This window comes from Mustela erminea, chromosome 5, assembly GCF_009829155.1.
Source record: "Mustela erminea isolate mMusErm1 chromosome 5, mMusErm1.Pri, whole genome shotgun sequence".
Lineage (NCBI taxonomy): Eukaryota > Metazoa > Chordata > Mammalia > Carnivora > Mustelidae > Mustela > Mustela erminea.
Window position 1 is genome coordinate 12443114 of NC_045618.1, and position 14996 is coordinate 12458109.

The following is a 14996-nucleotide window of genomic DNA, read 5'->3' on the forward strand; positions in this document are numbered from 1 at the left end:
AGTTTTTAAAACTCGGATGAAAACATTCAGATAAAAATAACCAAAGACTTACACTGAAGGAAATAACAAAGGAAGTTCTTCAGGAAGAAACTAATCCCATATAGAAACATAAAGGAAGAACAAGAAGTGAAAAGTCTCAGTGTGTATTTATGGGAATGTGTGTGTGTGTGTGTATACATGAATACTGACTGCATAAAACTTTGAGTTTTAATTAATTTATCACATTAAAATGAATAGTAACAAAAATCCAATAAGCAGGAAGCATAAATAGAGCCAAGTATGCTGTACGGTTCTAAAATCAGGGAAAGGGGGGCGCCTGGGTGGCTCAGTGGGTTAAGCCACTGCCTTCAGCTCAGGTCATGATCTCAGGGTCCTGGGATCGAGCCCCGCATCGGGCTCTCTGCTCAGCAGGGAGCCTGCTTCCTCCTCTCTCTGTGCCTGCCTCTCTGCCTGCTTGTCATCTCTCTCTGTCAAATAAATAAATAAATAAATAAATAAATATATAAAATCTTTAAAATCAGGGAAGGGGTAAAAGAAGTAATATGTCTTATACCAGTTATTTTGTAATAGGTAAAGAATATATGCTATAATATCCAGGGCAAGCCACTAAGAGAAAGGTAAAACAATACACGATGATTACTAGAAGAGAAAAATATAATTTTAAAAATGTAAATCAAAAAGATATATATATATATATGTTTTATATATATAAAACATATGCAGGTATTTTTTATATATATCTACAATTTAATTTAAGACATTTTCTTTAAGATACTCTTTTTTTTAAGATTTATTTATTTGTGAGAGAGAAAGAGCAGGAGTGGGGAGGGAGAGGCATGCTGGGACGGCAGAGGGAGAGAATCATCCTTTAGCAGACTCCCTGCTAAGCAGGAAGCCCCATGGATATGGAACTCAATCCCAGGACTGTGTGATCATGACCTGAGCCAAAAGCAAGAGTCAGCCACTTAACTGAGCCACCCACCCCAGCTACCCCACCAAGACCATGATTATCCAATGAGATAAAGAGTTAAAGTCTTAGAAGAGATCTGCCCTAAATATAAGCATAATGAAAGGCTGAAGAGGATACAAGAAGATATAACAAGAAAACACTAAGCAAAAGAAAGTGAATGTAAAGTATACTAAGAACAAACAGCTTGAAGGCAAACAGTAATAGTTATAATAAAAAAGGACATTTCCAGGGGGCTGGTGGGGGATCAGGAAGTAGGGATATAGGGTGGCTAGATTATGGACACTGGGGAGGATATGTGCTATGGTGAGTGCTATGAAATGTGTAAGCCTGATGATTCATAGACCTGTACCCCTGGGCCAAATAATATATTGTATGTTAATAAAAAAATAAAAGGACATTTCTTTTTTTTTTTAAAGATTTTATTTATTTATTTGACAGAGATCACAAGTAGACAGAGAGGGAAGCCGAGAGAGAGAGAGGGAAGCAGGCTCCCTGCTGAGCAGAGAGCCCGATGCAGGACTCCATCCCAGGACGCTGAGATCATGACCTGAGCCGAAGGCAGCGGTTTAACCCACTAAGCCACCCAGGCACCCTAAAAGGACATTTCTTAATGCTAAAGGTGTCAATCCATCAAGAAGATAATAGGAGCTTAAATCAATATTCAACTCATAACGTAACTCCAAAATGAATAAGTAAAACCTGAAACTAAAAGAGAAATACACATGTCCACAATCTTAGGCAAAAACTGTAACACAGCCAAAGATGATCTATCAGTAGTTGACAGAATAAGCAGCCAAATAATCAGAAAGGTACAGTCCTTCTATAAGCCTGAGAAACACAATTAAGATATCTAATTTTCTCTTCCTTGCCCCTGCTCCTCACATATGCATACCACAGTAACCAAAAGTAACAATATGGTCTTTCAAGGGTAAATAAAACACTTATCAAAACTGACCAAAAGACAGGGTCTTAAAGCAAACCTCAACACATTTAGAACAACCTTAATCATTTGGAGCACAGTCTCTGAATATACTGGAATGAAGCTAAAAATTATTTTAAGAAAAGATAGCTTAAAAAGAGATTCTGCAATATATTTCCAAATAATTCATGTATTAAAAAGAAATCCCAGTATAAATTTGAAAATATTTTCACCAGAATAATAATGAAGGTAAGAAACCATTATTGTAATTTGTGAGACATATACAGCTCAATCAGTACTTACACGGGAAAACATAATTCTATAAAATTTGTTAGGAAAAAGAGGAAGGATGAAAAGTCAATGACTAATGTAAAAAAAAACACTGTCCAAGAGGAGAAGAAAAGACCTAAATAAGTGATCTTTAAAATATCGGTATGATAAAAGTACTTTAGTGAGCTAAAATGTTCATTCTTAGAAAGGGTTAATAATTATGGTGACTATCATAACACAATAAAAAAAGAAGAAAAGAAAGGTTAATAAAACTGACATAATCTCAGTGATCAAGGAAAAAAAGACACAAAGTAACAATATAAGGAATGGAAGACAAAATATAAAAGAGAATATGAGCAATACGAAGAAAATTAGAGCATATGAACATTGAATATCAATAATATTAACAATTTAAATAAAATAGAGGATTTCTTGAAAAACCCAACTTACCCAACTGGCAGAAAAAGTAGAAGAGTAGGAATCATTCTATCTCTTACAGAAATTAAATATTTACTTTAAAAAAACTCTCACACAGTAAACTCCAAGTACAAACAGATTTACTGGTAAACTTTTCCAAGTATTCAAAGAAGAAATATATTACTATTACACAAACATCTCCAGAGAACAAGAAACAACACTTCCCAACTCATTTTATAAGGCCAGCATAACTTGTCATAACCTAAGAATGACATTATAAGAAAAAAAAATTTCAGACTAATCTCACACACACACACACACACACACACATACTGGCAAAAATAAAAAATGGAGTAAGAACAATAAAATCAAGTGATATATATAAAGGTGTATTTCAAGAAATACATTTTTAAAGCATTCAAATGCTTTACATTTGAAAATCAACAAACATAGGATACTACATTAAAGAAAAAAGGGGAGAAAAATACCATAGAATCATCTACATAAACTCAGAAAAAGCTTTTGATAAAATTCAATACTGATTCAGGATAAAAACAGTGGCATTAGAAATAGCAGAAAACTTTTCTATTCTGATAAAAGGGATCTTTTAGAAAAACTCTCAGTAAATACCATAATCAATGATCACATATTGAATGTTTTTTCCTAAAGCTGAGAATGAGACAAAGGATGCCCACTACCTTCACTTTTATTCATTATTCTAGAGGTCCTAGCTAGTGCAATGAAACAAGATAATGTAATAAAGGATTTCAAAAAGAATAAATCACTGTTCACAGACAACACAAATGTTTACATAGGAAATCCAAAATAAAGTACAACTTATACTATTAGAAATAAGTAAATTTTGAAAGTGAATTTTGCAAGATTGCTAGACACAAAGTCAACATTAAAAAAATAAACTAAGCTTTTATAGACTTAGCAACAAGCATAGAGAAAAATGAAATCTGGGGAAAAACATAATGACACTAAAAAAAAATCCAATACCTAAAAATAAACAAAATAAAAAATGTTTAGACCTGTACATTAATGAAAAACAAATGTAAGGTAACCATATCTATTTATGGATTACAAGACTTAATACTGTAAAGATTTCAGTTCTCCTAAATCAATCCATACATCTGAATTCCAGTAAGTTCATTTTGTTGGCTTTCTTAAGTGAATATTGACACTTGGTTTCACTTGGAAAGAAAAATGACAAGAACAACCACTCAGTCATGCAGAATACCATGGTAGAGAATTTCTACTACCAAATATTAAACTACAGTAATTAAAATAGTACAGAATTGAGCAAGGATATAAAATACACAAATGGAACAAAACAGAGTTCAGAAACAGCCCCACAAGTGTGTGATTCCTTGATTCACAGCAAAGGCAACCCCTGTCATGCAATGGAGGAAGGATGGTTCTTAAAACAAACTGTACTGGGTGAACTGAGTATTTATCAGGAAAACAAATCTTAACCCCAACACTTCAAACCATACACAAAACTAAATTCAAAATGGATAACAGATATAAAACATGAAAGGTAAAAAGCAGAAGAAAGCATAAAAACAATCTTTATGGACTTATGATAGGTAAGTATTTCTCCAACACAACACAGAGCATTAGCCATAAAGGAAAAACAAGAAGAGAAACTGGACAACATTTAAAAAAAAAAAAAAAGGATTGAAAAAGTGAAAAGGCAAGCCATGATATGAGGGAAGTTATTTGAAATGCACATAATGAACAAAACACTCAGAATATATTATATACAGAATGTATATTAATAATTACTAAGAAAAAAGCAGTCAAGGAGACTGCCTAAGAAAAGGTAGTCAGGTACGAGTTAACAGGTAAGTCATAAAAGAAGGTATCTAAAGGGCCAAGAAAAATATGAAAAGGTGATCAACTTCATCAAACATCACAGAAACTTAAAATTAAAATGTTACTTTTGCTCACCCACCAGAACAGCTAAAATGAAAGGGATAAAAACTAGTAATGGTGAATATTTAGAGCAGCTGAGCAGCTGGAACTTTCACACCCTGTTAGCAGAGCAAAAATTATAAATCAGTACAATCACTTTAGAAAACTATTGCTATTAAAGCTATCACAGGTATATTCTCTGACTTAGCAACTGTACCCCTCCGTATATACCCAAGCATTCATAGGTACCAAAGACACACACGGGAGTATTCAAAATAGCACTCTTTATAATAGTCTCAAAGTAGAAAACAACCCAAAATTCTATTTACAGTAGAAAAAATAAGTGTATACATTGTGTTCTATCCACCCAATGGAATATCATACATCAATAAAAACATATATGAATATGTAGATTTATAAAATACATCTACATATATACCCACATGCAACACTAACATTAATTTCACAAACATAATGTTGCCCAAATGAACACATGCTGTTCACATAAATTCAAAACCAGGGGTAATTAACCTATGCGTTAGAAAGTTCAGTTAATGACTTTCCTTCCCTGGGGCAGGGAGATAATGCCTGGGAGACAAGACAGAGTTTCTGGGGTGGTGCACTGGGATATGCTGGTTACATGGCCATGTACTTTTTGCAATAACTCTCTTAGCCACACTTAGGATTTGTGTGCTTTTCTTTTATGTTATACTTTAATACAAAATGTACTTTTTAAATAGAAACACATTACGCCAAGAAGGACCAACACAAGGTTTCACCAGAAGCTCCCAAATGGAAGTCAAGTGAAAGCTTCCAAGTAGAAGTGAAGTGAGGTGAAGCAGCTCTTAAGTGCATGGTAGTGTCAACCCAAGAGTTTTAACTCACTGTTCTAATGACTTGAAGTGTGATTTTATCTTCGTAGCTCAAAAAATCCATCATTAAAAACTCTATTCGCTATTACCTCTTTCAGTACTGCTCGCTAAACAACCCCAGAGGTTGGTAGTTCCTTCCATAAACCCTCCTAGCACCTAAGCTTAGCATCTATCTGCCACATAGTTAAATTTCTTCTGTAGGCTATATATTTTTAATGAGTCTCCAGTGCTTAACAGTCTCTCTCTAATATGGTAAATATTCAAATTTGGATGAATAAGTGACACATATTCTCTTCAGCACAGAAACTTTTTTCCCCCATTTTAATGCAAGAATAATGAAACTTTTAACTCAAAATCCACAAGTTAATCAAACCTGAAAACCAAATTTTCTAACTACCTCCACAGTATGTTTTCTGCATTCTTTGCCAAAATCACCTGAGAAGAAATTCAGACACCCTTACCCTTGCCCCATCTGGCAGCTTAGTAAGAAAATGACTTAGGTAAACTCAACATATTAATTATTAATTAAGGCTAATTCTAGTTGCTGAGTATAGTGGCAAGCTTCATCTTTTAATAATATCATTTCCTTAACTTAAACAGCTCCATTACACAGTCACTTACATATGCCTAGCTCCTTTTTCTCTCTAAAGATGGGAGGTCTTTTCCACTGGTAGATCCAGTGTATCTATGCTGAATTTAAACATGACTCTCTATGGGATAATGAGAGTTCAGGGAATGTTACGTCCTTTGCCAGTTCTCTGCTTTTATGTTATAAAAGCAGAGAATAAACCCTATTTTACATTAATATTGCATGTGTTCATGAAGCAGGTCCCCCATGTTCCCTCTATGTGACATAGTCCTCAGATTTATGAAGGGACATTTACTTGCAAGCTTGCTTAGAATCATGATGGCATAGTTATTTTATCACTCTCCCCTGTTTTATCAACCTTCATAAAGAATCATACTGTGTGAGCCTTACATTTTATCAGAAGAATTTTCACGAGATGGAACAGGAGTTCTCTTCATTTAGGTCCAGTGACAACTCTAATCACTTCCACTAACTTCTCTATCAGCTCTTCAGCTGAGTTTTGTTTCCAATTATATCCATATTACCAGATGAATTACTACTCAGACTCTGCAGATTTTATCTTTAGTGCTGTTCTGTTCCTGGTAAGCTTCCAGAAACCAGCTTTTCTGAAAACTTCTCCTGAGAGGCAAACTTTCCAGAGGAGAATCTACCCCTCCTGCATATGCTGTGACTACTAGATTATTTACAATATTCTATGAAACTATTTTTCCTTCTTTCCTATAAACCAAGAGCATGGCAAACTTCTTCTTAAAAGGCCAGGAGTAAAGATTTTAGGCCTATGGGCAACTACTCAATTATGCTGTTACAATGTGAAATCAGGCACAGACAATATGTAAACAAATGCACATGGCAGTTTTCTAACAATGATTTGTTTGTCAAAAGAGCCAGCGTTCCCATGAACCACAGTTTGCCAATCCCGGCTCTAAACTCTTACAATTTCTGGTCTTCATATATCAGTATTATAATTATCTTGAACTTGTAAGGGTTTATTGACACTGGTGCTAAAAATTAAGTTCAATATATTTTATCAGTTAAAACTGAGATCAATATAACAACTGTTCTGGGATTATTTGTGATAATATGAGTTATAAAAAAATTCTCTTTATTTGTTGGTTAACCAGAAAATTTAAGTGACTAAAGAACATTCACTGATAACCATAGTTAACTTAGGTATTCCCTAATTATGAAAATAGAGGTGATAATTTATAATAATAATTAACCTATTAAAAACAAACATAAATGAACAAAAGACTAAGTATATTACAATAAATCTACACAATGGACAGTAACAGTGGGACTACAGTGATCTCTTCTTTTCCCCTATATTTTCTATAACCAACATCTATGATTTTTGTAATAAGAAAAAGTTTCTTTAAAGCACATGATGACAAGTTAAAAGTGTTTAAATTTTTTATTTAGTTTGAAAACAAAAATAGACTTGGAATTAAATTTAAGAAAAATTCAACCATTCTATCCTATGCTCCTCTTTTAAAAAAAATATTTACATCAAGAATAAATAAGTTAAAATTTTCATTTACCTGTCGGTTCCTTTCATCCATTATGCGTGTGATTTGAATTTTCTTCTGCCCATTTTCAATCACCTTTCCTTCCTTATATTCCAAATATTTAATTCAAAATGTATTTTCTTCAATACCCTAATGCATCGTACACAGCTTCGATTATTTCAGCTTCTGGTCCAAGGGCTACAGCTGAAATTTTCTATAAGATCTAAAAGAAAACACAAATTAGAAAATTTAAGTTCTAGAAGTTTGTAAATCATGGAACTGTTATACAAATTTCAAACTTACCTCTACGCTGCACATAGGCACATATTAGTTGAAATTCCTGGTTACATATTGGTAGTTAAGTTGAAGCTTTGTTAACTTCACCCCTAAAAGATCCCTTGAATCTTTTTGTGCCTCTAGCTCTGGCTGAAAGAGTACAATTATAAGCTTTGAGTTTTTCTCAATGCATATCGTAAAAGCAACAAGAGCCAATACTTATTGGGATTTTTCCATGTGCCAAGAATTTTTCCATGTACCTGATATATCTTAACTCATTCGATCCAAACAGCAATCTTTTTGGTTATACTTATCATCACCATTTTATAAATAAGGATACTGAGGCAGAGAGATCCTAAATAATATGTCCAAGGTAACACACACAGTAAAGGGCAGGGCTTGGAATATGAACTCAGGGACTCTGGCTCCAGAATATCTCTGCTTGGAAAATATCCTTGGAAATATCCTTGGAAAGTTTCTGATGTCCTCCATGTCAAAGGATGAACTAATAATCTGGGTAGCCCCGATCTGCCCTTACAAATGATTCTTGCAAACTGCCCTAGCTACTACCCAAATTACTGTCAATCCATAAAGGAACCATATGATTTCATAATAATGTCCACTTATTGAATGAAATACTGTTCCTTTTAGCCATTTAATAAAATCCTCCTAATTTATCAAGATTCAGTTCCCCCTGATAGAGTAAACCATAGCACCTTATACTCTGTGGCTATTTGTATAATAAATTCTAAGTCTGTATTCCTGAGACCGTGAATCCTTCAAGAACAGGATTTTTTTTTATTCCATTTATCTCTGTAATTCAATGACTGGCAATGATATAATATGTCATGTTCTGAATGACAGTTGTGTCAAAGACCTAGTGTTTTCAAAACTTACATAATAAAATATTTACAAGGGAATAAAAGACAAATACTAAAATACAATAAATTCTCAGGGGAATTTTATTCAAGTATTTCTAATATTGTGCATATACAGCCATAAAACTTTAAAATTACTGTGCAAATCCATGTTTGATTAAATCTGGCTTTTGCTCAAAAGCAGTGAATTTTTCATTTCTTAACACTACCATCATTACTATAAGCATGGCATGTCTTACGTATCTTCCCTTGTATTCTTTCATTTCTTCATTCATACAAACATTAACTGAACATCTATTAACAATTGATAACCTATTAACTGATCACCAACTTGCAAAAGTATTGTACTTCCAAACACTGAAGTAGGCACATAGAGTAAAATATTTAAAAAGAAAAAAGGCATGATTTCTGATCTCACTGAGTTCATAGTTTAGAGGGGAAAACAGACATTAATCAAACTACCATATAAATGAGTCCAGAAATTAAAATTAGGATGTTAGTTTATTTGACCTAAATTCATAAGTTAGGTAAGGCTTCCTTTGGAATGTGCCTCAAACCTGAGTATGAAGGTATATATTCTAAGCAGAGAGAATACCATGTGCACGGAAGCAGGAAACATTAGAAAAACTGAAGGATGGCTAGACAACTGGTGGGAACCAAACAAACAACTGTGCTGTAGAATGTTTTTGCTTCCTCATGAGACTGCAATATAAACCAATAAAAGTCAGTTTATTCAAATCATGTTCCTTAACAGATCACATGCATTCAATTTCCATTATAAAAATTTGAACTGTAGTAGACAAGATAAATATTCGTGCATTTCAATTCTAATGCCTCTAATGCCTCTAAGGTGTATGTACTGTACTCTCTTTAAGAATCTGAAAAATTCTGAATTCTATTAGACCATATCTAAGCATTTTGCTTTTGACAATAGTTGAATAGGTTACTTCAACCTTCTCTCTTAAGATTTATTTATTTCAGAGGGAGGGTGAGAGAACATAAGCAAGCACAAATGGTGGGGGGTGAGGGGACAGAGGTAGATAAGTCACCCAGTCATTAGTAGATTCTTAAAATATTGCCTGAGCCCCATGTCAGGTTCCCTGCTCAGCAGGGAGTCTGCTTCTCCCTCTTCCTCTCCATGTACCCCCCACCCACTCGTGCTCTCTCTCTCACTGTTTCTCAAATAAATGAGAGTGTGTGTGTGTGTGTGTGTGTGTGTGTGTGTGTGTGTGTTTATTTTTAGACCCAAAAACGTTGGCTGAGAGGCTGAGAAGCTAAACAGAGCTTTCAACAGATCTTCGGTAGGACACAAAAATAGATGCAAGGTCTGCCAAGGAATAGCCCAGCCACAGTAAACACACCGGGAGTAGGGAGGGAATCCAAGACTATACCCTAGGTATAAAGGTAAACTAGAAATAGACCAGACCAACAAGGAGGAAAGTATAGCTTCATATCATCTCAAACCCTGATTAGGTTAAAGAATCTGGGCTACCTAGTGTCATTAGCCTAGCTGCAGGCCAATAAAAACTTCTGTAAAGATTTTAGCAAAAGTATATCTTACCAGCAAAAGTTAACATCATCTAGAAATTTAAATGATCTTATCATTATTATACAAAATGTCTAAAAATAAAAAATAACCAGTCAAGACCTGACTTTAAAACTAAGATTTTAAAATGGCAAGAAATCAGACCTATAGTAGATCCAAGTAATGGTGTTATCAGAAAAGAACTTTAAAATATGTTAATGTGTTCAAAGAATTAATAACGACTATCAGCAGATAATGCTAAAAGTATGGAAAACAACTGAAAAATACAATTCTGGAAACAGAAAATAAAAAAATAAATCATAATAGGTTAGAATACAGCTGAACAATGAATGATCCAGAAGCTAAGAAAGAGGAAAATACTTATACTGATGCCCAAGAAGACATAAATTGGGAAATACAGAAAAGAGTGTGAAAAACTTATGACACATGGATCCAAAATACATGTAACTACAGTCCTTGAAAGAAAAGAGAGAAATGTTTAAAGACATATAGTTGAAAACTTTTTAAAAACTTACCAGTGACATCATGCCACAGAACCAAGATCTACAAACTCCCAAGCAAAACAAATACAAAGAAAACCACAACAAAAAACATATCAAAGTAAAAAGGGTGGATGGAGGGAAAGAGAGAGACACACACAAAGAGACACAGCCACAGACACAGAGATCTTAAAAGTAGTCAAAAAAGGAAAGATTTACAGTGGACTTTTTCACAGTAGAAATGGAAGTCAGAAGACATGGAATGATATTCTCAAAGTGCCAAGAGTGGGAGAAATGCCAAACTAGAATAGTCTATCTGGCAAGTAATACTCCTGAAGGGGGTGGGGAGGGGGAGGCAAAACACAGACATCTGTAATCAAATAGAAACAAAGAATTTAACACCAAAAACAATGAAGGGACTTCTTCAAGTAGAAAGAAAAAAGGATGTTTTCTTTGCAGAAATGTCTGTTCATGTCTTCGGCCCATTTCTTGATTGGATTATTTGTTCTTAGGGTGTTGAGTTTGCTAAGTTCTTTATAGATTTTGGACACTAGCCCTTTATCTGATATGTCATTTGCAAATATCTTCTCCCATTCTGTCAGTTGTCTTTTGGTTTTGTTAACTGTTTCCTTTGCTGTATAAAAGCTTTTGATCTTGATAAAATCCCAATAGTTCATTTTTGCCCTTGCTTCCCTTGCCTTTGGCAATGGAAGATGTTGCTGCAGCTGAGGTCGAAGAGGTTGCTGCCTGTGTTCTACTCAAGGATTTTGATGGATTCCTTTCGCACATTGAGGTCCTTCATCTATTTTGAGTCTATTTTCGTGTGTGGTGTAAGGAAATGGTCCAATTTCATTTTTATGCATGTGGCTGTCCAATTTTCCCAGCACCATTTATTGAAGAGGCTGTCTTTTTTCCATTGGACATTCTTTCCTGCTCTGTCAAAGATTAGTTGACCATAGAGTTGAGGGTCTATTTCTGGGCTTTCTATTCTATTCCATTGATCTATGTGTGTGTTTTTGTGCCAGTACCATGCTGTCTTGATGATGACAGCGTTGTAATAGAGTTTGAAGTCCGGAATTGTGATGCCACCAACTCTGGCTTTCTTTTTCAATATTCCTTTGTCTATTCGAGGTCTTTTCTGGTTCCATGTAAATTATAGGATTATTTGTTCCATTTCTTTGAAAAAGAAGGATGGTACTTTGATAGGAATTGCATTAAATGTGTAGATTGCTTTAGGTAGCATAGACATTTTCACAGTATTTATTCTTCCAATCCAGGAGCATGGAACATTTCTGGAAAGAAGACATCCAGATGGCCAACAGACACATGAAAAAGTGCTCCATATCACTCGGCATCAGGGAAATACAAATCAAAACCACAATGAGATATCACCTCACACCAGTCAGAATGGCTAAAATTAACAAGTCAGGAAGTGACAGATGCTGGCGAGGATGCAGAGAAAGGGGAAACCCTCCTACACTGTTGGTGGGAATGCAAGCGGGTGCATCCACTCTGGAAAACAACATGGAGGTTCCTCAAAATGTTGAAAATAGAACTACCCTATGACCCAGCAATAGCACTACTGGGTATTTACCCTAAAGATACAAACGTAGTGATCCAAAGGGGCACGTGCACCCGAATGTTTATAGCAGCAATGTCCACAATAGCCAAACTATGGAAAGAACCTAAATGTCCATCAATAGATGAATGGATAAAGAAGATGTGATATATATACACAATAGAATACTATGCAGCCATCAAAAGAAATGAAATCTTGCCACTTGCAATGACGTGGATGGAACTAGAGCATATCATGCTTAGCGAAATAAGTCAAGCAGATAAAGACAACTATCATATGGTCTCCCTGATATGAGGAAGTGGAGAGGCAACATGGGGGGTTAAGGGGGTAGGAGAAGAATCAATGAAACAAGATGGGATTGGGAGGGAGACAAACCATAAGTGACTCTTAATCTCACAAAACAAACTGAGGGTTGCTAGGGAGGGGGGGGTGGGAGAAGGAGGGTGGGGTTATGGACATTGGGGAGGGTATGTGCTATGATGAGTGCTGTGAAGTGTGTAAACCGGGAGATTCACAGATCTGTACCCCTGGGGATAAAAATATATTATATGTTTATAAAAAAATAAAAAATTTAAATAAAAGAAAGAAAGAAAGAAAAAAGGATACCAGACACAGCTTGGATATTGCACCAAAAAGTATGTACATAAACAAACAAATAAGAATAAGGAACAGGGTAAATACGTACTCTAAGTAAATATTGACTAAAGAAGATAATAATACACTGTAGAATTTAAAATATTAATAATTCACAACAACAGTACAGTACAGGAGTAAATAAAGTTTAGGTGTTCTAAAACCCTTTCAATTAATGGGAAATTAAAAAAGTACTTTTTTACTTTTTGGACTTGAGTCAAAGATGCATGTAAGAACAGTAAAAGTACAGAAAGCTAACAAGCTAATGGAATGGGAAAGTGCATTAATACCTGAATTGTATTAAAAAAAGATCTGATGACTACAAAAGTACATCTTAAATATGAGATAGAATGGAAGTAAAAGCATGGAGAACATACTGTGTAGAACACAAATTTAAAAAAAAAAAAGATCTGTAGCTATACTTTATCACAGTACATATTTTTATTTTTTTGAAGATTTTATTTATTTATTTGACAGAGAGAGAGAGACACTGTGAGAGAGGAACACAAGCAGGGGGAGTGGGAGAGAGAGAAGCATGCTTCCCATGAAGCAAGGAGCCTGATGTAGGACTCAATCCCAGGACACAGTAAAAGCTCAATTCACTGGAAAGAGCTAGCAATTCTAAATCTGAATATACCTAATAACACTTAAAGTCAGGAATCTGTTCCTTAAAATCAGATAACCTGTGCAAAATCCTAACTAGGACCTTATTTTCCATTTTTTTAAATAGGAAAAATTATATTACATATAAACTCATAATCCCCAATCATTTCTCTTTTAATACTTAACTGAAATACAGAAAATGTCCATTTATAATAGAAAATTATCATGGTTAGGATGTAAAATACTACATGCCTTCAAATGCAATAGCTTTCTCACTGACTTTATTTCCTTTTCCATAATTTAACACTTTCTGTGTTAAACACTTTTTGTGCTTTCTACAAAACTAAGCAAAATTAAGGGACAAATACAAAAGCAATTAGAAATTTATGCAAGACAAACACATACAGCAGGTAACAGCTCAAAGGCTTATAATATGGAAACCTCTTTCTTTTTGCCAGTAGCAACAGAGACGCACATTCCCTCTGTTGACAGAACATGACTCAAAAATGTCTACATGTGATTCTAATGTTCTACAAATTGATTTGAAATTTAATTTGTGACTTTGCCCACATATCAGTTTGTTAAAATATTGTACTGAACTGTGCAGATGGAAAAACACTTTTGTTTTCAAAATTTATTTGAGAGAGAAAGCAGGGTTGGGAGAAGGCAGAGGCAGAAGGAACCTCAACCAGACCCTGCTGAGCACAGAGCCTGATGTCGGGCTCAATCTCACCACCCTGAGATCATGACCTGAGCAAAAATCAAGAGTCAGACAGTTAACGACTGAGCCACCAAGGCACCCTAAAAACATATTTTTTCCAAATAAACTTCAGTCAATACAAAGGGAACTAGTAAGTAAGACGACAAATCTAGCAAGTTGATTTTAACAAAGCTTTCTCAGAACTAATGGAACAAGCACACCAAAACAAGGAATAGATTAGAAGAAACAAAACGATTTGAATTTTACAATTACCAGCCTGACATACAGAACAGCATACCTAACAAGAGCAGAAGACACATTCCTTGTAAGTGAATAAAAACATTTGCCAAAAGTGACCACATGCTGGATCATAAACTGCTAACAAAATCCAAAGGACAGACATGTTTCTCTGACCTCCAATGAATTAAGCTATTAATTAACAACAATATGATTAGAAATTCTTATAGGAGGAGTCAAGATGGCGGAGAAGTAGCAGGCTGAGACTACTTCAGCTAGCCGGAGATCAGCTAGATAGCTTATCTAAAGATTGCAAACACCTGAAAATCCATCGGCAGATCGAAGAGAAGAAGAACAGCAATTCTGGAAACAGAAAAACAACCACTTTCTGAAAGGTAGGACCGGCAGAGAAGTGAATCCACAGCAACGGGAAGATAGACCCCGGGGGGAGGGGCCGGCTCCCGGCAGGCGGCGGAGCAACCGCGCACAAAACCAGGACTTTTAAAAGTCTGTTCTGCTGAGGGATGTCGCTCCAGAGGCTACCTGGGGCGAAGCCCACATGGGGTCAGCGTGGCCTCAGGTCCCGCAGGGTCACAGAAGGAT

The 14996-nt window shown here is 35.1% G+C and overlaps 1 protein-coding gene across 1 annotated transcript in view; it reads right to left on the reverse strand.

The window, feature by feature from the left end:
• Positions 1-7689, reverse strand: part of LOC116590403 (myocyte-specific enhancer factor 2A-like) — a 105075-nt gene extending 97386 nt beyond the window's left edge. The window contains 1 exon segment of the mRNA XM_032342133.1: positions 7496-7689. Within this exon segment, the coding sequence (XP_032198024.1) occupies positions 7496-7516 (21 nt within the window). The 5' untranslated portion in view covers positions 7517-7689.
• Between the last annotated feature and the right edge of the window lie 7307 nt (positions 7690-14996).